The sequence below is a fragment of the Martes martes genome (genome assembly GCF_963455335.1).
Source record: "Martes martes genome assembly, chromosome: 10".
Taxonomy (NCBI): Eukaryota; Metazoa; Chordata; class Mammalia; order Carnivora; family Mustelidae; genus Martes; species Martes martes.
Genome location: NC_137898.1, coordinates 79,092,450 through 79,119,892, shown reverse-complemented (window position 1 = coordinate 79,119,892; position 27,443 = coordinate 79,092,450). Strand labels below are relative to the sequence as shown.

The window sequence follows — 27,443 nt, the reverse complement described above, 5'->3', positions numbered from 1 at the left end:
AAAGGAGAGGAGAAAGCAGGCTCCCCACTGAGCAGGGAGCCCCACCACGTGGGACTTCATCCCAGGATCCCGAGATCATGACCCGAGTTGAAGGCAGACGCTAAACCGACTGAGCCATGCAGGTGCCCCAGGAAATTTTGAAAAAACCATCTCTTCAGTGGCCAGCCTGCAGTCAGCATTCCCATACAGAGAAGGTGCTTTAAGAACTTACCGGATGTTAAATAACTAAAACCACCTAAGTTCCAAAGATACTTTTTTCCTTATCTTTTGAGAGGCTTGAGTAGGATTTAACTATATCTTGATTTTAAGAAAATAATCTTTTTTGCTGAGCTGTAATTTTCAGTCCATAATCTTTTTTTTTCTAAAGATTTTGTTTATTTATTTGACAGAGAGAGATCACAAGTAGGCAGAGAGGCAGGCAGAGAGAGAGGGGGAAACAGGCTCCCTGCCGAGCAGAGAGCCCGATGCAGGGCTCGATCCCAGGACCCTGAGATCATGACCTGAGCCGAAGGCAGAGGCTTAACCCACTGAGCCTTCCAGGCGCCCCCCCCCTTTTTTTTAACAGAAATAAATTTTAATTTGTTGAAAGTGCAGCAGTGAACAGGGTCTTTTGAAGGGCACTTTCTAAGTCAGGTGACTGAGATGACACAAAGCCAAGGCAGAGTAACTTTTAGGAACAGATGACACAAACACAGGAATTCACAGAGATGATGGGACCTAAGTGGTCAAAGTAAAGAACCCAAATACTCCATCTAATTCATTGGTAGATCAATGGTGGAAATATCCTTTGCTTTACCTTAATAAGGACCCTGGAACAGTCAATCTTCTTTTGTTAAAAGTGTTAAAAGTGTATAATTTAGTAGTTTTCAGTTATCTAGAGTTGTACAACTGTCACCACTGCTGACTTTAGAACATTGAGAAGTAACCGTGTCCCGGTTTGCAGTTTCTCCCTGGTCTCCTCTCCTGGTCCCTTGGCCATCACTACTCTCTGGATTTGCCCCTTCTGGATATGTCCTATAAATGGAATCATTCAAGATGAGACCTTTGTGTCTGGCTTCTTTCACTTAGCGTGTTTCCAGGGTTCAATTTGTAGTATGCACTTTATACTTTATTCCTTTTCATGGTGAAATATTATTCCATTATATAAATAGACTGCATTTTATCCATTTTATCAGTTGATGGACTTTTGGGTTGTTTCTTCCTTTTGCTCTTATGAGTAATGCCCATTTGAACATCTGTGTGCAGATTTTTGTGTACATATGTTTCTGTTCTCTTGGTGTATATACCTGAGTGGAATTGCTAGTATGAGAACTTGTTTAAATTTTTAATGAATTAACTGCAGTGTTTTCTAGTACTCTCTGATTTGAATGAAAGTAGGGCTGTCACTGAAGTGTCCATGTCCTCTCCCTCCTTAGAGATATTTAATAATTGAAAATGCCTGTTTCCTTCTTACAGAATCTTCCTAAGAGGACTGTGTCACTGTGGTCTTACATAAATAGCCAGCTGGAAGACTTCACTAATCCTCTCTACGGCAGCTACTCCAATCATGTCCTTTACCCGGTAGCCAGCATGCGCCACCTAGAGCTCTGGGTGGGCTATTACGTCAGGTGGAATCCCCGGATGAAACCGCAGGTATGAGTGCTCTCGGGCAGACAGCCCGAGGTTTCATGCAGGCAGTTCTATCAGTTAGGTTCATCACCTTTAAAGCTACTAGAAAATTTAGGTATATTTAAAACTTTCCTTTTTTCCTGTTAACATTTATAATTGTATAGTAGAAAAAGCACTACATGGGGGTCATCAATGAACTGGGTTCGCGCCTTGTCTTTGCTTGTATGGTCCTGGATGAATCACTTTTCTTCCCTTCTCGGGAAAATGAGTGTGGGGGATTGGATGACTTCTGCAGGTCATTTTAATAGGTTTGAGGAAATAACTTTAAGAAAATTAAAAGCCTGACCGATTCTGGTCCATTCTGAAATTTGTTATAGAATATATACTACTTAGAACTGTTTAAAAGACTAAAAATATGCAGCTAAGTGACAGGAAATCTGTGAGTTTTGGCTTTTACTTATTGTCTTGTTACTTGGTTGTTTTTTAAGTAACAGCTGCAGGGTATACCTGTGGAAGTACTCGGGGGCCCTGGGAAAGTCACTGGAAGAACGGTGCTGTCAGTAGTCCAGTTAATTATCACCATTGTGCCGGAAAGGTTGGCCTGGTCCCCAGAGCCAAGAAAATGCCCATGACAGCACTTAGGGAAAGAACTATATACCAGCACGATTGGACTTTGGGTTTGTTTATGCCTGCCTCATTGAATGACATTATGGTGTTTTGCTCTTGTAGGAGCCCATTCACAACAGATATAAAGAACTTCTTGCTAAACGAGCAGAGCTTCAGAAAAAAGTAGAGGAACTACAGAGAGAGATTTCCAACCGATCAACCTCATCCTCTGAGAGGGCCAGTTCTCCTGCACAGTGTGTCACTCCTGTCCAAACTGTTGTGTGAGGGGACTGTCCAAGGGGGGCCGGCATGGCCATGAACTCCGCATTACAGTGGCAGCTTTAGGAGTCTTCTGAAGTTAGAACCCAGCCCTGGGAGAAGTGCAGTTGCTTTATTTATTTTAAATCTCTCCAGGAGGGGTTTAGAACTGTGGCAGTGCAGGTGGCGTACGTGAAATAACCCCCTATGTAATTCCACGATTATGACACTAATCTTTTGAGTCACCCAAAGAATATTTAGATGCTTCATTACCAGATCCACAGTGGGAGCAAGTTTCTGATTTTAAAATCAAAATACAGACACTTCGGAAACACACCTCCGGCTGGAAGAGAACTGGCTGCACAGAGGGAAGGAGCATCCCTGTTAATCTCAGCGCACCGACACTGCAGTTCCCTGCCATGACACATGTTGAGCCTCAACGGCACGAAAGCTCAGAATCACATGATACTCCCTTCCCCCGTCGTGGGTTTTTCTTTTCTGTAGTAGTGATTTACTTTCATCACCTTTCTGCACCCACACTCTTCATATATGATATGGCAAAGATCTGAGGATATTATGGCATAGTAGTAGTTGAAAATTATTGCTGTCATTACTGGCATATGTATTTAAGTTGTAGTAGATAGCTGTCCGAATGGATGCCTTAGAGATGTGCTTGGGGGCGGGCGCGGGATTGAGAGGCGGAAGCAGTAGCTGCCCAGGACTTCAAAGAATTCCACACCCTTCAGATTAGTTTCCATTTGCCCAGTTACTAGAAACATAATGAAACATATTTACAAATTCATTATTCCCTTCCTTTATTGCATTTATGGTTTTTTGGTGTGTGTCTGAACACAGAAGTTAATTGGCTGAGTTTTGAGGCAATATTTTAAAAGTTTACTAGGATTGACTTTTTTCCTGAAGTCTGTATAAATAGCTTATGGGTGGGAAATATGCTCAAATTTTACATGAGATATTTTACTACTTTAGTTCGCAAATTCTGTAATTCCACTGAAAGATTAAGTCTACCAAAGAACTTACTGCATGTACAAATATGTTACAATCTCAACGCCAGTAAAGGAGATACTGCTTCACTGTTCACCTGCCAGTAACAGTTCAGCACTGGTGTAAACATTTGACTCCCTGATACCTTAAGAGCCATATGTTATGTACTGTAACAAAGGAGCTTCTTGTCCCTTGGTTCTTTAATTAAAAGGAAATTTCAACTGACTTTTAAAACGTTGTCCTTATCCTGTTTGCCTTAAATGTCTTGTAGAAATGTTTTTGAAGAAGGGTGGCTTAGCACCTGCTCCAGATTGAAGTGTTCACTTTCAACCCATTTTGCTTCTAATACCCAAATCAAGCAGTACTAAACAATGCAGTGTTCTTTCACTTGTGACCTCAGCCTTGTTGTTGGGTCTGGTGGTGAGGAACTGTAATTTCTCCTACTACCTCCAATATTAGCAAAATCAGTACCAGGATGATTTGGTCTTTGTATGATACACATTTAAAAAAAAAAAGCCGTCAGGGTATTTTTTGAGCGGTCAGCCCATCAACTGAAGCTAAGTTTTCTCTTCCAGATATTTTACAAATCCATTGATGTCCATTCTATCATTTTCCTCATTTAAGCCTTGATCATTTTGGTCTGATACCACATAAAAATACGGATGACTGAAGAGATCAAGAGTTTCAGACTTTGTTTCAGTACCCTACACATCCACTTTAAATTCCATTCAAAGGCCAGAGCAATGGAAATGCAAATCTATCACTTAACGTTTTAAGACTTTTCCAGGGGTTTCCTTTTTCACCATGGCAGGAGTCTTTTAAGGTGGAGTGCATTTAAGAGAATTCCCTGATGGCCTTGTGAGACATTCCTCTTTCCTCCCCCCTCAACTTAGAACCAGCTGGACATCCATGACTGAATAGAAGTGCCTCTGCACAAGTCCAAGGAAGTTATGGAGCCAGGGGAGTTACAGTGGCAGTTGACTGTGGTGACCTTAGTGGAGGTGGTAGAACGAGAACGGGGTACCCGGAAGTGCTCAGCGGCAATGGGCTGCAGTTGGAGGGTTCTATTGCTTTTCAGGAACACCTAGATTTCTGAGGAGAGACTTCCATGACTGGGTAGTGGGAAAGAAAAAACAAGCCAAAGAGAGCTGAAGGGCCATGTTTCCTGCCATAAGCTCTGGGATTCCAGCAAGAGGTCCATCCATGTGCCTTTGGGAATCCCCCACTCAAGGATTGCCCTACCAGGCCATGGCACACCTAAAGCCCCAAGTGCTAAGCATACACCTCCCCCTACTCTGCGTCCAGCCTTTAAAAAACAAAACCAAAGATTTTATTTGAGAGAGCTGATGGGTGTGCATGCATGGGGGGGAGGGGCAGAGGGAGAGGGAGTTTCAAGGACTCTGCACCGTGTGCCCCCCACAGAGCCGAGGTGGGGCTGGATCTCAAGAACCTGAGATCATCACCTGAGCTTAAACCAGAAGACACCCAACCCACTAAGCTACACAGGTGTCCCCAGTGTGTTCTTCTTTTTACCACCTTTTATGTGCACACATCAAACTTTAGCAGGAAGTCACCCTTAGTAAGAAAACCCAAAAGCTTGTGCTATAGCACCACCTTCTGGGAAATAAAAGAAAGGCTTCTAACTGCCAACCTGATGAATAATTAAAATCAAACAAAGCCTTATGTAAATAAGAAAGGTGTTTGCTACTTTAAATGTGGTGGCAGAGGCCCATTTCATTGTATACCATGAAAAATCACGGTAATATAGGATCACAAAAAGGCAATGACGATTCTCCAGTAACTGTACCCAAAGACATGGACTACTGCAATCTAACTTAGAATTCAAAGTAACAGGACAAAATTCAAGAAGCTCCAAGAAAACTCAGAAGGGCAATTCAATGAACTTAGGAATAAAATTAATGAACATTAAGAAGTACTTTGCCAAAGAAATTGAAATTCTAAAAAAGAATTAAAATGAAAATCTAAAGCTGAGTATTAGAAAGCACTGGAAATGGAGCAGATAAGATGGAAGAGAGAATAAGCAAGCTGGAAGATAAGGGTTTAGAAATGACTCAGGAGGAAGAGGAGAGAGAACTAAGATACTTAAAAAGTGGATACAACCTATAACAATTATCAGACTCCAACAGAAAAGCTAACATAAGATTAATGGGTATATCAGAAAGAGAAGGAGGCAGAGTGTTTATAGAAAGAAAAAATGGTTGAGAACTTCCTAACCTGGAGGAAAGAACTGGATATACAAGAATACGAAGCTAATACACCTTCTCCAAGACACACTGTAATGAAACTGTCAAAAGCCAGGGGGAAAAAACCTATAAGGGAACACCTCCCCGCCCCTCCCCCATTAGGCTATCAGATTTCTCAGCACAATTTCTACAAGCCAGGAGAGAATGGAATGACCGATTCAACGAGCTGAAAGAAAAACTGCCAGGCAAAAATACTCTAAGTGGCAAAGTTATCCTTGATATGAAAGGGAAATAAAGGATTTCCCAAACCAATAAAATATGAGAGTTTACACCCCCTAACACTGCCTTAGAAGAAATGCTGGAAGTAGATATTCCAGGTGAAAAGATCTCAATACACAACATTTTTATTAAAGTGATCGACAGACAGAAAACTGTAACTCTTGAGAATATAAAATAATTGCAGCATAAAGGTTAAAGAGCATTAAAAATGATAGCTATTAAATCCTAACAATTCACAGCATAACGAGATCCTTTGTGACATCTAAAGTATAAAAGAATGAAATGAAGTAAATGAAGATAAGCTTTTATCAGCAAAAAATGACTTTTATTTTCCTCTATGAGATGTTTTATTTACTAAACCTTCTGGTAACCATAAAACAAAAATCTAGAGCAAAGACCCAAAACAAAAAAAAGAAGACTGAGCAAGTCACCAAGGACAAACACCAGCTTACAAAGGTAGACAGAAACAGAAGGAAAAAGAAACAAAGGAGAGATAAGTAACTAAAAGGCAAAAGATAAAATGGCTGTAGTAATTCCTCACATACCAATAATGACCCTACATGTAAAATGGACTGGGTTTACCAAAAGGCACACTAGTGGCTGGATGGGTAAAAACAAACAACAAACAAACAGGAAAATACCCAAGGCCCATCTATATGCTCTCTATAGAATTTTCATTTCAGCTCTAAAGACATACACAGGCTCAAGGTGAAAGGATGGAAAATGACATTCAAAGCCAGTGGAAACCAAAACAAGGTAGGCATTGCCTACTTACACAACACAGGCTTCAGGCCAAAAATCATAAAACTGGCAAAGGTCATATAATGATAAAAAGGTCCATACATCACGAAAATATAACAGTTGTAAATATGTATGCTAACACCTGAGCACCAAAAATACATTAAGCAAATACTAACAGATCTTAAGGGAGAAAAAAACAGTAACAGTAGAGTAGGGGACATCAATACCCCCTATCCAATGGGAAGATTATCCTGACAGAAAATCAACAACATAAACACTGGAATTGAACCCTAAATAAACCTATCAGTAATACACAGAATTCATCAAACAGCAAAATACACATTGTTCTTAAGTGCACATGAACATTCTCCAGAACAGATCATAGGATAGGACACCAAACAAATCTTAGCAAATTTAGATTGAAATCATACTATCTTTTCTGGCCACCATGGTATGAAACTAGAAATCAACAAGAGAGAAATGAAAAAATCTACAAATATGTGGAGCCTAAACAACACATTTCTAAACAACAAATAGATCAAAGAAGAAATCAAAAGGGAAAGAAGTTTATGGTAATAAACACAGATGTTAAGAAATTAGATCTCAAATGACCTAACATTTTATCTCAAAAAGAGAAAGAACAGATTAAGCCTAAAGTTAGCAGAAGGAAATTAATAAAGACCAGAAAAGAAATAAATGAGAGACCAGAGAAACAAGAAAAAAGAGTCAACTAAAAAAGAGCTGGTTCTTTGAAAAGATAAAACTGACAAACTTTTAGCTAAATTAAGAAAAAGAAAACTCAAAATTAGAAATGAAAGAGAAGACATTACAACTGATACTACAGAAATACATAGGATCATTACAAATATGAACAATTATGTGCCAAAAAATTATGTAACACAATACCCATCAAAATATCAAAGCCATTCTTCACAGAAATAGAACAATCCAAAATTTTTTGTGGAATCACAAATGGCCCCAAATATCCAAAGCAATCCCAAGAAAAAAGGCCACCACCAGAGGTACCCTTAAACAACATGGGTATAGACTCTTCATAGTTTAAAATCCTAGTATAACTTTGACTCCCCCAATACTTAGCTACTAATAGCCTACTGCTGACCAGAAACCTTACCAGTAAGAGAGTAAAAAAACACGTATTTTGGGGGCACCTGGGTGGCTCAGTCAGTTAAGCATCTGCATTCCACTCAGGTCATGATCCCAGGGTCCTGGGATCGAGTTCCACATCAGGCTTCCTGCTCAGCGGGAAGACTGCCTCTCCCCCTCTGCTGTTTCCCCTGCTTATGCTCTCCTTCTCCAATAAATAAAATCTTGAAAAAAAAAAACCCCACATTTTGTATATGTATCATATACTGTATTTTTAAAGTAAGCTTAGAAAGTGTTGAGATCATAAGGAAAATACATTTGCAATACTGTAAAAAATTCATGTAAGTGGTCCTACACAGTTCAAACTCATGTTGTTCAAGGGTCAGTTGTACACTAGCAAAGCCACAGTAATAAAAACAGTATGGTACTAGCACAAAAATAGAACAGGAGAGAGGCCAGAATGAAATCCTGGCATATGTGGTCAACTAATACTCGACAAGGGAGCGAAGAACACCTGCTGGGGAGAGGACAGTCTTCAACAAGTGGTGCTGGGAAAACTGGAGAAATACAGGCGGAGAATAATGGAAGTGGACCCCTACCTCACACCACTCACAAGAATTAACTCAAAATATATCAAAGACTTAAACAGAAGACCAGATGCCATAAAGTTCCTAAAGGAAACATAGGAGGAAGCTCCCTGATGTTGGTCTCCTCAATCATTTTTTGGACATTAATGCCAAAAGCACAAATAAGAAAAGGAAGAATTAACAAGTGGGACTACATCAAATTCAGAAGCTTATGTAACTTTCATATTCGAGTTGAGAGCTGTTTTATAACTTTATATCTATGACTAGCGGTTGTGCAGGTGCACTCTTCCCTTTATGATCTGGGATACAAAACAGAGACCCATGTGGTTACGTCATAGCTCTTTAGCCTCCTGTAACTTGTTGGCTTACTCTTCTAGTCTCACTTGCGTATCTCGACTCTTAGGTACCAGTACCACTCAGCTAGTCACAACTCTCCCAAGTCAACTGCAGAATCTGGCCTTTTCCCTTTTTATTTTATCCCATTGACCTGGAATGCTTCGCTTTTCTGGCTAATTCCAGTTCTTCCAGAGTCTAGGCATCACTTCCTCCTCCAGGATGTTAACTCCCTCCTCTGTGCCCTCACTGTACTGCGCTCGTGCTGTCACCACTGCGTTCACCACACAAATGCTGAAATAATTCAGATGTCTACCACCTACCTTGCATGCATACCCTTCTTAGCCTGGTATTCATTTCAGCATCTCACATACAGAAGACACTTGTATAAGGAAGTGCACTGCACCAGTGCTCTCGCAACAAACTAGGTGGCTAACAGCAAACCCCTCCGCTGTAAACTCTCAGATAACAAGAATGAGGCAGTTTTGGTATCCTTGTTTTCAACTCTCACCTGACGGTATTAAAAGCCGAAGAAGAGAGTTTGACTCCTATCTGAGGGATGGGGTGGATTTTAGCACCGTTAAACTTCCCCTAATTAGGACTTAAGAGCCATTACCATGCCAAATGTCACACGGTTTAATGACCTGAAATTCAAACACAGCAATAACAAAAGTTGAATAGTTGAAATGGTGGTCGAGACACAAGAAAATATTTTCCATGTCACCAGAGCAGTGATTCTTTGGGTCTGTGGACTCACTGTTGTGACATCAAGAGAATACAAAACTGTGCACGCAAGCAAAAGTTTACATACAATTTTAGAACATTCACAAACAGATCCAAATTCAAGGAACCTAAATCAAGAACTCTGTAAAAAAATTAATTCAAGTAAGGGGCCTAATAAGCTTAGTGCCCAGATGGGCACTACATTTCATGCTGATTATACCCAGATAAAATCCCGGAACTTCCATCTGGATCCCAGGGGAGGCATAAAAAATCTGACATGTGGTTAATGTGTCCTTTAGTAGTCTCCAGAATATCTCATCACATGCCATGAGACAGTTCAGTCTTGTTGGGCTTAGCTTCTGTGTAAGCATGAGAAAGGCAAAGTATGTAATTATATATTCTTATTGTTTCTCAAAATATGTTAATGTCCTATTTAGAAATGCATTTTTTAGAGAGATTACAACAAATAAAGCCTTTATTAACAGGCTGTTAAGGAAAATTTCAGTGTTTCCTTAAAAAAGCTGCTTTATTGACTTCAGTGGCAAATTTATAAAAAGTTCACATGTCTTGATCTATGCAGAATTATGATTCACATTATTAACATAATGAGTTACACGTGTATAGCTAATGCACTCATACTGCACACCGATAACATGTCCAAGGGGCTCTTCTCTAAGTTTCAAGATTAAAAAACACAATGCCTCGAACTGAATAGCATGATTACAAACAGGTATTATTTAAAAACAACAAACATATATGCTTTACATTTCCTCTTCTCTCTTCATTCTAAAAGCTCATTTACTTCATTAGTATTTTGCTTATACTTCAAAAAATGCTTTTAAAATTTTTGCAGTGAATGGACTTAAAATGAATGCTGGGTCTTTAAAAATTTTTTAATGGTGGATAACATCAATACAAGTGTATTTAATACTGATCGATGTCTGGAATGTCAAAAAATAAAACAAAGCAATCCTTTTAAATATGTATAAATATTTAAATATAGAAAAGCTCCACCAATAGTCGAAACAAAGTATATTTAATGGTTGTATTGGAAAGGAGAAAGGGGTGATTTGTGTCAGGGGAACATTTAGAAAGACTTTTTAAGCAAACACTGCCTACAGGACAGCCTCGCATTTTGATAATTTAAACCTAATTTTACTTAGATATGTAAGGAACTGTTAAAAAAAAATCATACCCACAAGTAAACAACTGGTAATTTGTTTACAAAAGTGCAGTATTTCAGTACAGCAAATTCATCTCAAAGAAGCAGTGTGTGTGACTTCCTGGCCTTTAAAACTCCCCCGGTTTCCACTTAGGTGGTTTAACATTTAGTCATGATGCGTAACACAAGAAGCCTGTGTAATGAAGCTTGGGCCCCTTAACACCTGCTATTCATTAATTCCAATGTAAGAGAGTATGAGACCTGGAGAGTAAATTGTCAAAATCTGATTGATGAGGTACAGATTATCTGAATAAAATTTATAACCTGGTACCAGTTAGTAATCCCAACATAAACTATTGCTTTGTAATGAACTCTGTATGGTTTGCATGTCCTTCAATAACTGAAGATTTTTCCTGCTTTTTTCACCAGGTCTCAGTTTGACAACGTCCTTCTTGCTTGTGGTCCCTGTGATTCCAGAAGAACGACTGCTGCTGTTTCCTTCTTCATCAAGAGTCTTTCTGGTGGTTCGCAAGTCCCTCTTCTGCTTCTCTACCTTCTGTTTCTCCAGCTATAGCAAATAACGAAGGCAGGGAAAAAGGAGCATTCAATGAAAACATTCTCTTCAGACAACTGGTATTTTAAACTCTCACACAAACTAAAATGCAGATCATATATTCTGGTTTTACTGTTTTAAAGCCTTCAAAAACTTACTGTACCAGTCACTGAACACCGTGTGTCAAAATATAAAGGGACACACAAACAAGTGAACAAGAGTAAACATCAACACTGGGGCTGTTTCAGAAGGTAAGGCAGTGCTGCCCTAGTGCAGAATAGAGTGAGAAAGAAGAGGGGCTGGGGGAAGGTGTCATGGAGAAGACAAAAAAATCTGACATGGTAAGTGAAGGATAGGATAGATACTAAAGGTGAAGAAGAGAAGAGTGGTTCTAGAAACTAGTTTGAGGAGCAATGAAACATTCTAGATGGACAAAGAGATGTAATGGTAATGTATTAATACAAAAGATTTTTAGGGGCGCCTGGGTGGCTCTGGGGGTTAAGCCTCTGCCTTCGGCTCAGGTCATGATCTCAGGGTCCTGGGATCGAGCTCCACATGGGGCTCTCTGCTCAGCAGGAAGCCTGATTCTCCCTCTCTTTCTGCCTGCCTCTCTGCCTACTTGTGATCTCACTCTGTCAAATAAATTAATAAAATATTAAAAAAAAGATTTTTAATTGTTTCACTATTTTAGAATAATTTAAATTTTTAGAGAGCTTTACTTGTACTTTAAGCTGCTGCCAAGCTGGTGTTCCATTAGCGAGAATAAAGTTAAATCGAATGTACAAAAACCAAATTAGACCATTACTCCTATAGCAATCATTTGCTTATATTTAATCTTTTTTAAACATGAACTTTACAAAAATACTTAAAATCTCAGGTTTTGGAGTTGAAAAGACCCACGTCTGCATGCCAGCTCTGCCATTTACCAGTAGGCTAGTATGTCCTTGCACAGAAGTTACTTATTTTCACTTTAGGATGTGCCTACCTCCCAGGAAAGAGCCCAGTTTCCTCATCTACAGAATAAGACAAGACACCCATTTCATAGGTGATCCATGAAAATCAAATAAGAGGACATATTTAAAAGCACTTAGCATCATGCCCCTTACATAGCCACCAATCAGTAAATGTCAGCCAAGCCTATTCTGCTTCTAGTCTTTCTCCATTTCCATCAGTGGTATGGCTGCCCTCTCCCTCAAATGATATTCAGCAGCAAGCTGCCCTGATCTTTCTACTTCCAAAGCACACTTCCAATCTGTCTGCTTCTCCCCCACTGCAGTCAGTGATGACCTCTGACAGAGAAGAGCTTCCCCCTGCCCAGCTGGTCTCTAGCCCGCTCTCAGCAGTCACAGCAATTGCCTAAGCCGTGAATCACTATGTTTCTCTCCAGATGAAACCCTAGAGTGTGTCCTCCCACTGTACTTAGTAGATATTAAATACATGGCTCTTCTATTAATTTAATTAGCAATAGAAATATAACAAGTTTTTTTTCACATATTTATATCTGACTTACTCCTTTGGGAATCAAGAATTTCCAAGTGCTTTCAAAAGACTTAGAACCATTTAGAACCATTTAAATTCATCAGGGAAGTTTAAGTTTGTTCATATAAAGGTAAGATTAAATATACTCAGTATTTGAAACATGTATCTTAGATGATGAAATCGACTCTCACAGATTACAAGACAGTGTCTTCCTTCCTAGCCCACTGGGCACCAATCCTTAGTACGAAAGGACTGAATTAGTGTCTACATTAGAGAAATGCTCCCTATAGCTCCCTATCTGTGATACATTTCAATGTCATCACTTAATGTATTTGAGGAAAAGGACTTTTGGTTCTGCTTTGTTCTTTTTAATCATTAGAAACAGGGAAAGGGAAACTGAGTTGGAGTTACCTGGGCTTGGTATTTTCGAACTTTAGTTATTTGGTTGGCTTTGGCCTCCATCCTCCCCACCAATGCCTCCAGTTCACACTCTAAGTTGTCCTTCAGTTCAACAGTTGGGGATTCTTGGATAAGTTTCGCAAGCTGCTGGTGGTCACTATATAAAAAATAAAAGCAAGGCTTGGTTAAGTGTCTGGTTTCATAGTTAGGTCCACCACAACCCACTCACCATAGGGCCACTGGTCTGTGCAGTAAAAAATGACTCAATTTCTTAAACAGAGCAACAAGATGGTTTAAAGGCTCAAGAAAGGCACTGGAGGCAAATACACAAAAGGAGTTCTTAATTTCAAAGACCTAATTATTTATATTCCTTCCTCCCCCGGAACAGTATACATATACATGTATATTGAAAAGAAAAGCCTAGAAAGACAGGGAGGATCTTGTTCTTCAAATATATCCTAACTTATCATTTAAGTTGAACTAAACTCCATGTATATCAAGCTCCTGATAAGAAAATAAAACTTAAATGTAAACCTTGGTCATGAAAACATTTAACAGTATTAAAAAAGGGAGAGATTTCCCCCAGAACAGTTCTATTTGTTAAGGTCTTAGTGATTGGTTCAAGGACTGTGCTCAGATATTTGCTGAACAAATTAACAATACAATTAATGATGTCACCAAGAAGTTAAAATGAAGTTTCAGAACTGTAATCTTTTTAAAAAAATTTTTTATTTATTTGAGAGGGAGAGAGCACAAGCAGCGGGGAGGAGCAGAGGGAGAGGGAGAACCAGACTCCCTGCTAAGCGGGGAGCCCAATGCAGGGCTCAATCCCAGGACCCCTGGGATCATGACCTGAGCAGAAGGCAGATGCTTAACTGACTGAGCCACCAGGCACCCCAGAACTAAATATAACTTAAAAAAAAAAACCCAAAAAACAAGAAACAAAAACTAAAACTCACAAGCTCATTTGCCCAAATTCATCCTGTAAAGTCTGTAAGACGTCTGACAACTCTTCATTAATGCTGTTGGAGGAGGAAGGCGTTACTGACAACTTCTTACTTTTATTACCACTTCGTGAAGAACCTTGCTTTGTCAAAGGAACATTGTTGACCACTCGATCGTTGCACAGGACTTTACTGTGTTGCTTCATTAGATGCAAGACATGCTGAACATTGGCTACCACAGCATGACTAGGACTGGTGGACTGAAGAAAAATGAGAATTAACTGAAGCCACATCCCCTAAATCTGTTTTCTTGCTTACTCCCTAAGTGGAATAAAAAGACCCCCACCCACGAAGAGTTAATATAAATCTCCTAGAGTAAATCCAAGTACCGAGTCACACTGAACCTCTGAAATATCTCCAAACCTCCTCTTGTCTCCACCCTCCTTGTCATTCCCTTGCAACTACCCCTACTACTTGCTACAGGAAGATTCCATTTGGCCTCCCTGTCCCTGTGTTCAGTCTTTAACTCCATAGTGCTAAAGGCTCTCCTCCTAAAATATTACTGTAATAGGAATATCAGGTTGTTCTCCTACTTGAAATATTTGATGTTAAGCCCACTAACTTTAATGTCCAAACTCCTTAGCATAGGAAAAAAGTCTTCTATCATTGAACTGCAACTGATACCCCACTGGCCTTATATCCCACCATCCCTTAATTTCTCTGCTTGCTTGAATTTTTTATCTAGATTCAAATTAACATATAACAACATGGATGGAACTAGAAGGTACAATGCTAAGCGAAATAAGTTGGTCACAGAAAGACAAATACCATATGATTTCACTCATATGTAGAATTTAAGAAACAAAACAGATGAACAGAGAGGAAGGGAAGGAAAAATAAAGTAAGATGAAAACAGAAAAAAAAAAAAAAAGAAAACAGAGAGGGAGGCAAACCATAACAGACTCTCAACTCTAGGAAACAAACAGGGTTGCTGGAGGGAACGGGAATGGGGGATGGAGTAACTGGGTGACAGGCATTAAGGAGGGCACTTGGAAGTAATGAGCACCAGGTGGTGTATGCAACTCATGAATCACTGAACTAGCTCTGAAAATCTGCATTATTTAAATACACTATATTTGCACATGCCATTTCTTTTGTGTGGCCAACATTTTTACCATTCTTTAAAATTCAGTTCAAACATATTAACTTTTAAAGACTTCCTTAAAACCTCCAGGTAATGAATTGGTCCAATTAAGTAGTCCATTCTCAGATCACCTACAGCACTTATGTCTATCACAGTGTTTATCACAATATATTACAATTGTGTTTGCATATTTATTTCATCTACTAAACAGTGTATGTACTTCCAGGTAGGAAGGACTGTGGTCAAATTCATTTCACTATCCTCAAATAGTAAGATGCACCAAGTTCATCCTTGTCACATAAACAACAGGAGAAACCTGGTATCCTTCTCAAAATTTCTGGTTTTGAATGTTAAACAATAATCTCCATATGCTATTTCAATTTACAAACAGATGGCTGGACGAACTTGGCTCCATGAGCATCATCTAGACAGCTTGTTTAAAATGCAGATTCCTACATAACACTCCAAACTCAACCAGTGTGGTGTCAAGGCTTGGAAATGTGTGTGTGTGTGTATATATATATATATATATTTTTTTGATTTAAAGAAAATTTTATGGAAATGTGTATTTTTAAGATTGCCAGTTGATTCTGACCAGCCAGGTTTGAAAATCACTGTACTAAGCTAACAGATAGTATCTTTTTTCTTACTTTCTATTGTTAGGTAGCAAACTGAATCCAGCATTATATACGAAGAAGTTTGTATACCATATCCAAGTAGGGTTTGTTCTAGGAATTCGAGACTAGTTCAACTATTTTAAAAATTGATCAATGTAATGTAGCGCATCAACAGTATAAAGGAAAAAAGCACATAACCATATTATTTAATAAAGAAAAGCATCTGAAAATATCCAACGCCCAATCAGGTACTCTCAGCAAAGTAGAAACAGAAGGAAATATCCTCTAGTTGATAAAGAGGATTGATAAAGAACCTACAGCTAACATCTTACTTACTGGTGAGACTGAATGGTAATGTTCTCCCCCCACTCAAGATCAGACAAAAGGCAAGGATGTCCACTCTCATCACTCCTGCTTAATGTAATATTAGAAATTCTAGCTAATGCATTAAGGCAAAACAGGAAATAAAAGGTGTGCAAATTAAAAAGAAATAAAACTGTCCCTATTCACAGATGACATACTTCTCTACACAGAAAATCCAAACCAATCTGAAAAACAATTCCTAGGACTAGAAAGTAATTCAGTGAAATCACTGAATGTAAGCTCAACATACAAAAACTAAATATAATAGCAATGGTAACACAGAAACTACATTAAAACTAAATACAACTTATACTTGCTCCAAAAAAAATATGTGAGTTTAAATCTAATAAAACAGACATGGGACCAATCCGCTGGAAACCACAAAATACTGATGAAAGAAATTAAAGATCTAAATAAATAAATAAAAGCTATACTGTACTCATGGTCTGGAAGACTCAACATAACAAGGACATCAACTCCCCTAAGCTGATCTATAGGTATAATGTAATTCCAACCAACATTATGACATTTTTTTTGTAGACAAACTTATTCTAGAATTCTTATAAAGACTCAAAGAAACTAGAAGAGCTAAAACAATTTTGAAAAAGAATAGAGAAAAGAATCACTCTGCCTGAGACTTACTATAAAAAGCCACAGTACGGGGTGCCTGGATGGCTCAGTTGTTAAACGTCTGCCTTCGGCTCAGATCATGATCCCAGGGTCCTGGGATTGAACCCCGCATAGGGCTCCCTGCTCAGTGCAGAGGCTGCTTCTCCCTCTCCCACTCCTCCTGCTTGTTACCTGTCTCACTCTCTTTCTGTCAAACATATAAATAAAATCTTTAAAAAAAAAAAGCCACAGTAATCAAGGCAGTGTGATACTGGCAAAGAGGTAAACACATATATCAATGGAACAGAATAAAAAATAAACCTTGACCTAACAAGCCTCATGCTGTACACAAAAATTATTTCAAGTAGATCACAGGATTTAGATGTAAAATATGAAACTATAAAATACATACGAAATGTAAGTGAAAATCTACAGGATGTCGGTCCTGGAAAAGAGTTCTTAGACCTGACAGCAAAAGCATGATCCATAAAAAGCAAAAATCAATTAACTGGATTTCATCACAACAAAAAGCTGCTCTTTGAAACACTCTAAGAGGAAGAAAGACTGGGAGAATATACTCACAAACTAAGTATCTGATATATGACTTTTATCAACATACAGAACTCTTAAAGCCTAACAGTAAAAACAAAAAAACAAACAAAAAAACCCATAACCAGCCCAATTAAAAAAGGGCAAGAAATGTAGGTAGATATTTCATTAGAGGATATATGGATGGTAAATAAGCACATGAAAACAGGACTACCATCATTACTGTAATATAAATTAAAAGCACAGTGAGATATCATACACTCAGAACGGCTAAAATAAAAAGTGACAATACCAAATGCTGGTAAGGATAGGGAAAAATTTCATCTCTTGGGCACTGCTACTAGGAATGAAAAATGTTACAATCATTCAAAAATAAGTGGATATTTTAAAAAGAAAATATACACTTACCATACAACCCAGTGATCACATTCCTGGACAATTTATCCCATAGAAATGAATACTTATGTTCACACAAAAACCTGTACACGATGTTTATACTGGTTTTGTTTGTGAACACCAAAACTGGGAGCAACCCAAAGGTCCTTAAGCGGGTGAATCATTAAACTGTGGTATATTCACACCATGGGATATTCAGCGAAGAGAAAGAAGGAACTATGGATACACACAATAATTTGATGAACCTTAAGGGATTTATACTGAGTGAAAAGGTCAATATCAAAAAGGTCACATTCCACATGATTGTTCCTGTTTTTGAAATGGCAAAACTGTAGGCATGGAGTGCTGGTGGTGGTTGTACGAATATGTGATAAATTCACACTGACCTAAATCCACACGTGCATGTGCACACATACACACCCACAAGGACATGTGAAACTAGAGAGATCTGACTTAGGTCTATGGATTGTACCAATGTTAATATCCTGGTCGTGAAACTGTACTATGTTACGTAATGTACCGCTGCTGCGGTACACCAGATAAAGGGTACAGGGGCCCTTTATTATTTTTGCAGCTTCCTATAAATCTATAACCTTTTCAAAATTAAAAAAGTTAGTCTATGTTTTTATCAAGATGATTTAAATTCACCTACAATTAAAATAGTTTAGACATTCTCCCTTGCAACTCTGCAGTCATCAATACAACCTTGATTATCAAGAACCAAATTCATTTGTCTCGTTAACAATTCATTTTTATTCTTTTTTAAAGATTTTATTTACTTATTTATTTGACAGAGATCACAAGTAGGCAGAGGCAGACAGAAGGAGAGGGGGGAGCAGGCTCCCTGCTGAGCAGAGGGCCTGATGCGGGGCTCGATCCCAAGACCCTGAGATCATGACCTGAGCCGAAGGCAGAGGCTTAACCCACTGAGCCACCCAGGCGCCTCTCTCGTTAACAATTTAAATGCTGATATACATAGTAATCATTTAGAGTGTGAAAATATGTGAGTATGTGAAATCATTATTCTGCTCGTAACTTGTGCTGGTGATACTAATTGTCTATGTATACTTTCAATAAGCATTATGCAGTTTTTAAAACTCTTTTTCCTGTTATTTTGCTGATTGTATTTATTAATTTTTTGTTTGTTCAATCTGTAATTTAAAACTTAGGACATGTACTTTATGTTTTTTTAAATTTCATTTTTCTAGTAATAATTCATTTTTATTGCCTTTTACAAGTGTATTGGTCTATGACAACATCTAATTAAAAAGAAAAACTGAGGGGTGCCTGGGTGGCTCAGTGGGTTGGGCCTCTGCCTTTGGTTCAGGTTGTGATCCTGGGGTCCTGGGATTGAGCCCGGTGTCAGGCTCTCTGCTCACTCTGCTCAGCGGGGAGCCTGCTTCCTCCTCTCTCTCTGCCTGCCTCTCTGCCTACTTGTGATCTCTGTCAAATAAATAAATAAAATCTTTAAAAAAAAAAAAAAAAAAAAACTGGGGCACCTGGGTGGCTCAGTGGGTTAAAGCCTCTGCCTTCAGCTCAGGTCATAATCCCAGGGTCCTGGGATCAAGCCCCACATCTGGCTCTCTGCTCAGTGGGGGGCCTGCTTCCTCCTCTCTCTCTGTCTGCCTCTCTGCCTACTTGTGATCTCTGTCTGTCAAATAAATAAATAAAATCTTAAAAAAAAAAACAAAACTGATCCTTCACAATAGACAGTTTGAGAACACTTGGCTAGGTGACAGCACATTCTTGGCTATTTGAATAATTTTCTTTCAAAGATTTTATTTATTTGAGAGTGAACGAGTGAGAGAAAGCATGAGCGGGGAGGAGCAGAGGGAGAGGCGGATTCCCTGCTAAGCAGGGAGCCTGACGAGGGGCTCAATCCCAGGACTCCAGGATCCCGAACTCAGCTGAAGGCAGACGCTTAACCAACTGAGCCACTCAGACACCCCTATTTGAATAATATTTCACAAAGAGTACAAATAACTTCAGAAGCAGAGTTTAGACATTTTGACTTCAATGAGAATTATTAATGATAGGAAATACTTGGAGATAATACAAATAATGAACTAGATTCTAATGTAACGTGGGACAGAGTGAATCTATTCCTATAGAGTTTCATTTACTTACAAATTCTGTATAAAATAATTAGATCTACAAGTATAGGACCTACACTATAGAAGCTAATGCAAAGATTTAGGAAAACACCTGTTACTTCAGTTGACTCTAAAATTCATGACAGGGATTGATCATGTGGCTTCTGCCAGAACATTAATATGATGCTAGGCCGAGTTTTGTCACCAGAAGTGACAGTCTCTATTCTGTGTTAGTCATACCACATTTAGAAAGGAAGAGAATGATAAGGAGGTAAAGAAACTCATTAAAACACATCCTGAATAGCTGAAGAAAACGTGTTTATAACCGAGAATAGAATAAGAAGGTGAGAATAAAGATAGTTATTTTCAAAAATTTTATATTACCCTACAGTCAAGGGCTCATTTGTTCTACATGAATCCCTGAGAGCAAAAAAAGAACAAAGATAATTTACAGTGAAAGATTTTAACTTACTTAGGAACTTTCAAATAAAGTGGTCTAGAAATGTTATCAATGAGGTCTCATTAGATGTATTAAAAAAAAAAAAAAGAGTATTTTAGGGAGTAATGGGGAGAAAGGCAGGGGGAGAGAGAATCTCAAGTAGATTCCCTGCTGAGTGCAAAGCAGGACTTGGGGTTTGATCCCAGGACCCTGAGATCATGACCTGAGCTGAAATCAAGAGTCAGCTGTTCAACCAACCGAGCCACCCAGGGGCCCCTAAACTAACACAGAGTTAAGCACTTACTAGAAATGACCTAGTACTTGCTGATATTTGACAAAATTATCATCTCTACATTTAAACACTAAAGGAGGGGCTCCTGGGTGGCTCAGTTGTTAAGTGTCTGCAGCTCAGGTTATGATCCCAGGATCCTGGGATCTAGCTCCGCATCCGGGCTCCCTGCTCATTGGGAGGCCTGTTTCTCTGTCTCCCACTCCCCCTGCTTATGTTTCTCTGTCAAATAAATAAAATCTTTAAAAAAAAATTAAAAAATAAAAAATAAACAAACACTGAAGGAACAGAAGATTCAGGTCTATTTCTGACTGTCTCTTGGAGAATGAGTTCTTAAGTAATATGCATGTGAGGACAAACAGTATATGATTTCTATTTATTAAAATATCTACCTATATTTAAATATAAATGAACAAGGTTGATCCTAAAAATCCAATGCTACAAATATACTATTTCCTATTTCATTTACTACTGTCTGCAACCACTCCTTCTCCAAACCAGGGTGTCGGATTTTGTTTGTAACTTTCCTTGTACATGTTTTACCTGCTTTAAAGTCCCCCTAGTCTCAGCCCTGCTTTCCCAATCCCATAATACCTTCTTCTATCTTGTTCTCACATCCCTATGATCCATGCTGGTAAAGGGGCAGAAGAATGTTTTCAGCATTTCTAGGCATACAGGTGTATGAGCTGACTTAATTCAAAGAGCTATGTTGTAAAGAAAAAAAAAATCCAGACTTTGACCAACTCACCTTTCCAGCTACAAAAGGCATATCCCCCAAGCATAATCTATAATGTGGTTGTGCAGCAAAATAGTTCCTAGAACCTTTCTGAATGGAAAGGAAAGAAAAACAAGTTTACTTACATGATAAAAGCTGACCATATACCACTAACCTGAAATTTCAGCTTACTGCTTGGCTACTACTTGCTTTATCGATACTGGAATGTTCTCAAGCCCCTAATAATACTTGACAATATGCATCCTTGCCTAAGAAACGCTAGGAAGGAGAAAACAGTATGTGCCAAAACAGCAATTACAGTCTCAGTAAAGAAACTGTGTGTGTAACTATATGATGCACGTATAGTCAGATACACCTAAAAACACTTGAGTAAAAGGTCATTAATGAAATACTGAATAATTAAGATTTGCATAGTGTTTTGCAGTTCTAAAATGCTTTCATGTATGTTATCTACTAAGGTAAAAATTTAAATGTAATTATTACCCCCATTTTCCCAATGAAGAAACTGAATGAAAGAGATCAAAGGTTGATGTACCACACTGTTTTGAGTATTTTCACATAAATTACGTTAAGTGATAATCAGCACTTTGACTTACTGGTCCTGTTTTCGTACCTTTTCTGGTGGTTTTGACTTCTTTTTTTTAACTCTTCTTGCAGTGGGAATACATGGAGTTGCCTTATCTTCAAAGACAATTCTATTTGTTTCTAGACCAGTCTGCAACTAAAAAAAAAAACAGGACAGCATAAATTTAATGCTATAGGGATAAAAGCTATTATTTAAATCTGAGATTTGCCATGTAAAGACCTATAAAAACATATAGTAGTATCTGACTGGAAAACACATCACAGCTGTATAACCTGTCTTGAATCAATCTTTCAACATTTACCAATATTTTAAATCAATTACAAGTCTGTCATTTTATCTTGAAGTGCCGTGTTATCATTTGTCTGTATTTTTTTTTTTTAGCTTGGATCACTTAAGCTCCATCATTTGTAGTTGTTCCATAAATTAGACCTAATGAGTTAAATGCAATATATCTAATTCGAAACCATTGTTTCAGTATCTTCTTTTTAACACATGGCAACCACATCAGTTCCAGGCACAAAGCAGTTGGAGAGCAAAATACATTTCTTCCTCTTTAGAAAATTCATATTCTTATAATTTAAAGAAAAAGAAACTGGAAATTTATGTCCAAAAGAACTGAAAGGTATGGTAAAGAACAGCAGATGCCCTTTTCTCTAGTAGCTTAGTGACTACATTAATTTAAAATTAATTTAAATTTAAATTTAAAAATAATTTCCTTTGCACATGGTAGAAATTCCATAACCAATTTCTAGGGATATCAAATAAGGACTGGTGCCATCCCTAAACCAACTTTCAGATTTCCTAAAACAACAACAACAATAAAAACATAAATATACACACACACGTGTGTATTTGTCTACAACAGTGGTTTTTCAAACCAGCCTGTGTAACAAACTCATTTGGAGTTTATGAGAAACATTCAGATTGTAATGATTTTCTCTGGACCTCACTGTTTAAAAAGTACTTTAAAGTTCCCCAGGAAATTATGATGGAGCTGGAACAAACACTCAGAACCAATGGATTAAAGAAATAGAATACTAATAATTCCTACAATGACTGCATTCATTAGGCAGAGAATCTGTTCAGAGACAAAGCAAGAGAGGGATGCTTACCCTCAGGAGCATCTACATTAAGCATCTAACAATGCTTTATATATAGTAAACTGAATAGATAGAATTCACTGAACATAAAATTACTCTCTGGAATACCTATGAAGCCAACGAGCTTGAACAGCATAAAAAGAACAATTTTTTTCTGAATGTTTTAACTTCCAGTTTATTTATTTCTTCTTGGTAGTGGTTATCTATTTGTGTGGCAGAATTTTACCATTTGAATACTTTAATTGTCTTTTCTCTTGTTTGAGCTCTCCAATACTTGGAAGATATAATATGAAGACTACTTCATCATGTTAAAACCCACGCTCTGAATGGTTAAATACCTTGCCCGAGACTAGGAAAGTTAAGGTTAACTTGACTTGGGGGTTCTTGGGTGGCTCAGTTGGTTAAGTGTCTGCCTTTGGCTCAGGGTCATGATTCCCCGGGTTCTAAGATTGAGCCTGGCATCTGGCTCCCTGCTCACTGGGGAGTCTGCTTCTTCCTATCTCTCTCCTCTACAACTCTCCCCAACCATGTGCTCATATGCTCTCAAATAAATAAAATCTCTTAAAAAAAAAAAAAAAGTTAGCTTGACTTGGAACCATGTACAATCCCTGGTCATTGTTATTCCACTATAATAGTGTTCACTATCAGAACTCAAAACCTTTTCAGGGTGGCTCAGTGGGTTAAGCCTCTGCCTTCAGCTCAGGTCATGATCTCAGGGTCCTGGGATCAAGCCTCGCATCGGGCTCTCTGCTCAGCAGGGAGCCTGCCTCCCCCTGCCTCTCTGCCTACTTGTGATCTGTCAAATAAATAAATATAATCTTAAAAAAAATTTACTATATTATCAGTAATAAATATTTGGCCCCTTCTTTATGCCCGAGAAATGAAAAAAGAAAGCAAAAATACTGTAAATTAAAATTTAAATAATGAACCTGCTTAATTTTTACTTCATGTACAATAGCACTCACCACCACAATGCCACAATGTATATAAAGCACAGTCCACGAGTTTGCATGTTATAAGTGAGGAAATGGAGAAAGAAAATACATCAGGTTTAATAGAGATTATGTTAATTCAATGAATTCTGGGAAGTAATGAAGAAGCAGACAAGATGACAAAGAGAACAGAATGTTTACAGTCTTGCAAGCCCACATATGAACTAAGATCAGGACACCACTAGCATCTGACCACAGCCTGAACTGCAGAGCCACCATTCCTAACTGTTTTTGGAACCAAGACCTGCTTCTTGTGTTTATATGATGGGAAGAGATACATACAAATTTATAAAACTTAAAGATTTTGGAAGTGGGAGGGCAATATACGGGAGGTATTTAAACAAATAAGCTCGTAAGAGAGTCTTCAGTTACAAACAAGGTTTTTATTTCTAAGACTTACAGGGTACAAAAGTATTACTGTATCTTTAAGAAATGGAAGTTCTGGTTGGCTTACACAAACTCAGTGTTTCTGTGAATTCACACTGCCCCACCTATTCTATTTTGTAGCCAATGCACAGGATAAAATCAAAGACTAGGAGCAGGGGTGTCTGGGTGGCTCAGTGGGTTAAAGCCTCTGCCTTTGGCTCAGGTCATGATCTCAGGGTCCTGGGATCGAGCCCCGCATTGGGCTCTCTGCTCAGCAGGGAGCCTGCTTCCTCCTCTCTCTCTCTGCCTACCTCTCTGCCTACTTGTGATCTCTGTTTGTCAAATAAATAAATAAAATCTTTGGAAAAAAAAAAAAAAGACTAGGAGCAAACAGAGCTCACTTTCCCTTTATGGTAGCTTTTGTGAGTTAGTATGGGTCACTATACAGTGGGGCAGCCTATTACCTCAATTTTTGTCCTGGTGTTTTGAAGCCACTAAGGAAAAGGAAAATGTGTAAGATGGAAACTACATGATGGCTTTCAAACATTTCCAGTAGTGTCCCATGTGAGAAATTTTACGTAGTTACGTATTACATTATATATATTATCTCTGATGTTTTTGTCTATTGATTTTTTTTAAATGCTGATTGGAACACCATAATTTAAACAACTCTAAAAAACTGCTCAACTTTTACCCTCTCCCTGTAAAAATACAGGTTTATTTTCCATATCAAGCTATGTCTGACAATTAATATATTGGGTTATTCCAAAATATAAATAATTTAAGAAGTCCACATTTAATATTTCGTATTAAGAAAAGTATGAAATATGAGGAGCCTACCTGCTGACACCGCAACTTACCTGGGCTGCCTTAGTTTGCATACGTTTCCTTTCCTGTTCTTCTTCACGGAGCTTTGCTTCTAACTCTTGCATTTTTTTCTAGTGATAAAAATATTAAAAGTGGTTAGTGAAAGATTTAGTGTCTTTATGTAAAATTTAAAACAGCAACATAGTAATCTACTATAAAATTTTAGCACAGTAAATATATGCTTGTTAGTTCACTCTAGTAATGGGACTGTGGTTGCCAGTAACCATGACACTCTTTGTGATTAGTCATTTGTGAAGTAGCTGTGAGGCAGTTGAACAGAATTATGGGTAAAATCTATGGCCAAAGCGCACAGCTCTGAACGAGGGCATATAGGGTACACGGAAGCTAAACTGGGAACTTAATCTCAGTAGTAAAAATATTTCCCAAGTGAACCAATTAAAACTAAAGAGAACAGCTTAAACCAAGTAATACAAGCCTTAAGGATGATCAAAAACATTTATACTTCCAACATTTTCAAAAAGAACCATTTCCTTATGTACATCAAGATTATAAAATGTGAACACTTTCTCCAAATTTACACTTTTGCCCTTTAAAAATTCCTGGTTCTTTGCTACAAGGTCACTTTTCTTCCTATGAATATCCAGTATTATAAAATGATCAGTTTTACAAAAGAACCAATATTATGCACTGAGGAGTGAAAGAAACATTCACTGACTTCTGCCAGGGCCTGCATTGTGGTAAGTTTGTTATACTCCTGCTCCAGAAGATCCAACTTTTCAAGCTGGCTCTGCACATGTGTTTGATCATGTTGTCGTTCTCTTTCGAGGGAAACCTAGGGAACAGGAATAAACAGCACGATAATTTGACGAAACAAAAAGCAACTGACAACTGGGCATATACTACATACTATATTTGTCTGGCCTTTCATAGAACTACTTAAATACTACAGAGAAATTCTAGGAGAACATATTAAAATCAAACCACAGAGGGAAAACAAGTGGAATCCTGTTTTCACCATATACTATTACAACATTTGGTTCCATATACTGAGACTTTCATTATACTCTGGGGTAGCGGGGATTTATTAGATACACACAGACTAATACTTTCAATGAGTCTGGTTCACTTACACAGTTAATCTCTTAATTAAGGCAATAATTATGTTTTTTGTATCTATCGTTTATACTGTCTCTGAATTCTATGCAAAATATCTAGTATTATATTTTTAGGTTTAGTGTCAAGGTGTTGAAAAGACTACCATCTGACAGTCACAGAGTAAACCATTAAACTAGGCTAGGCTAGTGGACAGTTAATGCCCTTAAAAAATACACTGTTAAAAACTGGCATAAATCATATTTTATTTCCAGTACCAATCTTAAGAAATGGTCTATTTTTGAAATTTACTAATGAAAAAAGGTTATTAATTCAAAGACATTTATTATATATGCCTAATAGATATACTAATCAAAACATTTTACTCTTCTCTTAAAGATTCTTTCTAACCTAAGAACTGGAATACCCCAAATGAAAGAACTGCTATATTACTATATATAATGTTTCCCATTTCCAATCATGTGGCAGATTGAACTGACCACCCCTTTCCCCTATGTATAAACGATTCAAGTAATTTCAGTCTTGGGCTGTTATACTGTTCAAAAGCCAGAAGCTATCGAAGTTGTAAGCAGAGGATATGGCAGGGTGTGTGAGGGTCATGGAAAAAGGAAACCTCTTTATAGCTATGCTGAAAAAACAAATCACATTTTCCCCCAAAGCCTACCTGAGCTGATTCTCAAGATGAACTACTTGTACTACTATCAGTGATTAGGATAAAAGGAGAAATGATTTTCATAACAGAACTGTTAGTCTTTCCTGAGAAAAAAGATCTTTAGGTCAGTCTAATTTTCCCCATAACTAACATTCTTGAAAACGAATCTGTGATACACCATACCTGTTTTTCTAAGACAGATGTCCTTTCCATTTCTGCATGCTTTATCATATTGCGCATGTATTCCAACTGTTTTTCTAAAAGATTACACTTATTTTCTGCAGCTAACAACTGAGATGTCAGTTCTAAAAAGAATACGTAACAAAAGGAGAAATTAGCTCACTCATGGGAAGTTTTAACAAGCTATTTAATGGGAATTAATTCTACTATGTATACAACGAACACTTTCCAGTAGCTCTAGAAGCCTATTCAGATGACTTAAGTCATTCTCTTTCTATATGCTAGTCCAATCTGTCTTGAATTCAATCAGTAAATATAATGCAGGACCATCAGCATGTGCTCTTCGAAATGCACCTGAGTATAATGCAATTCTGGAGTGCCCAAAGACACTGACTAATAGAAAATACTA

At 37.9% G+C, this 27,443-nt stretch overlaps 2 protein-coding genes across 3 annotated transcripts in view; one reads left to right on the top strand and one right to left on the bottom strand.

Annotated features, from left to right (window-relative positions):
* MTMR2 (myotubularin related protein 2) overlaps positions 1-3,704 on the top strand; it is a 133,093-nt gene extending 129,389 nt beyond the window's left edge. Inside the window, exons 14-15 of the mRNA XM_080816167.1 lie at positions 1,456-1,632; positions 2,338-3,704. Coding sequence (XP_080672293.1) covers positions 1,456-1,632; positions 2,338-2,499 — 339 coding nt within the window. The 3' untranslated portion in view covers positions 2,500-3,704. The remainder of the gene's footprint in view (positions 1-1,455; positions 1,633-2,337) is intronic.
* Positions 3,705-9,336: 5,632 nt separating this feature from the next.
* Positions 9,337-27,443, bottom strand: part of CEP57 (centrosomal protein 57) — a 39,743-nt gene continuing 21,636 nt past the window's right edge. For both annotated transcript variants that reach the window (XM_080816059.1, XM_080816060.1), the window contains 8 exons: positions 27,038-27,159; positions 25,805-25,921; positions 25,122-25,199; positions 21,831-21,938; positions 21,230-21,307; positions 13,998-14,242; positions 13,051-13,195; positions 9,337-11,175 (listed from right to left, as the gene is read on the bottom strand). In XM_080816059.1, the coding sequence (XP_080672185.1) occupies positions 10,942-11,175; positions 13,051-13,195; positions 13,998-14,242; positions 21,230-21,307; positions 21,831-21,938; positions 25,122-25,199; positions 25,805-25,921; positions 27,038-27,159 (1,127 nt within the window). In that variant the 3' untranslated portion in view covers positions 9,337-10,941. The remainder of the gene's footprint in view (positions 11,176-13,050; positions 13,196-13,997; positions 14,243-21,229; positions 21,308-21,830; positions 21,939-25,121; positions 25,200-25,804; positions 25,922-27,037; positions 27,160-27,443) is intronic.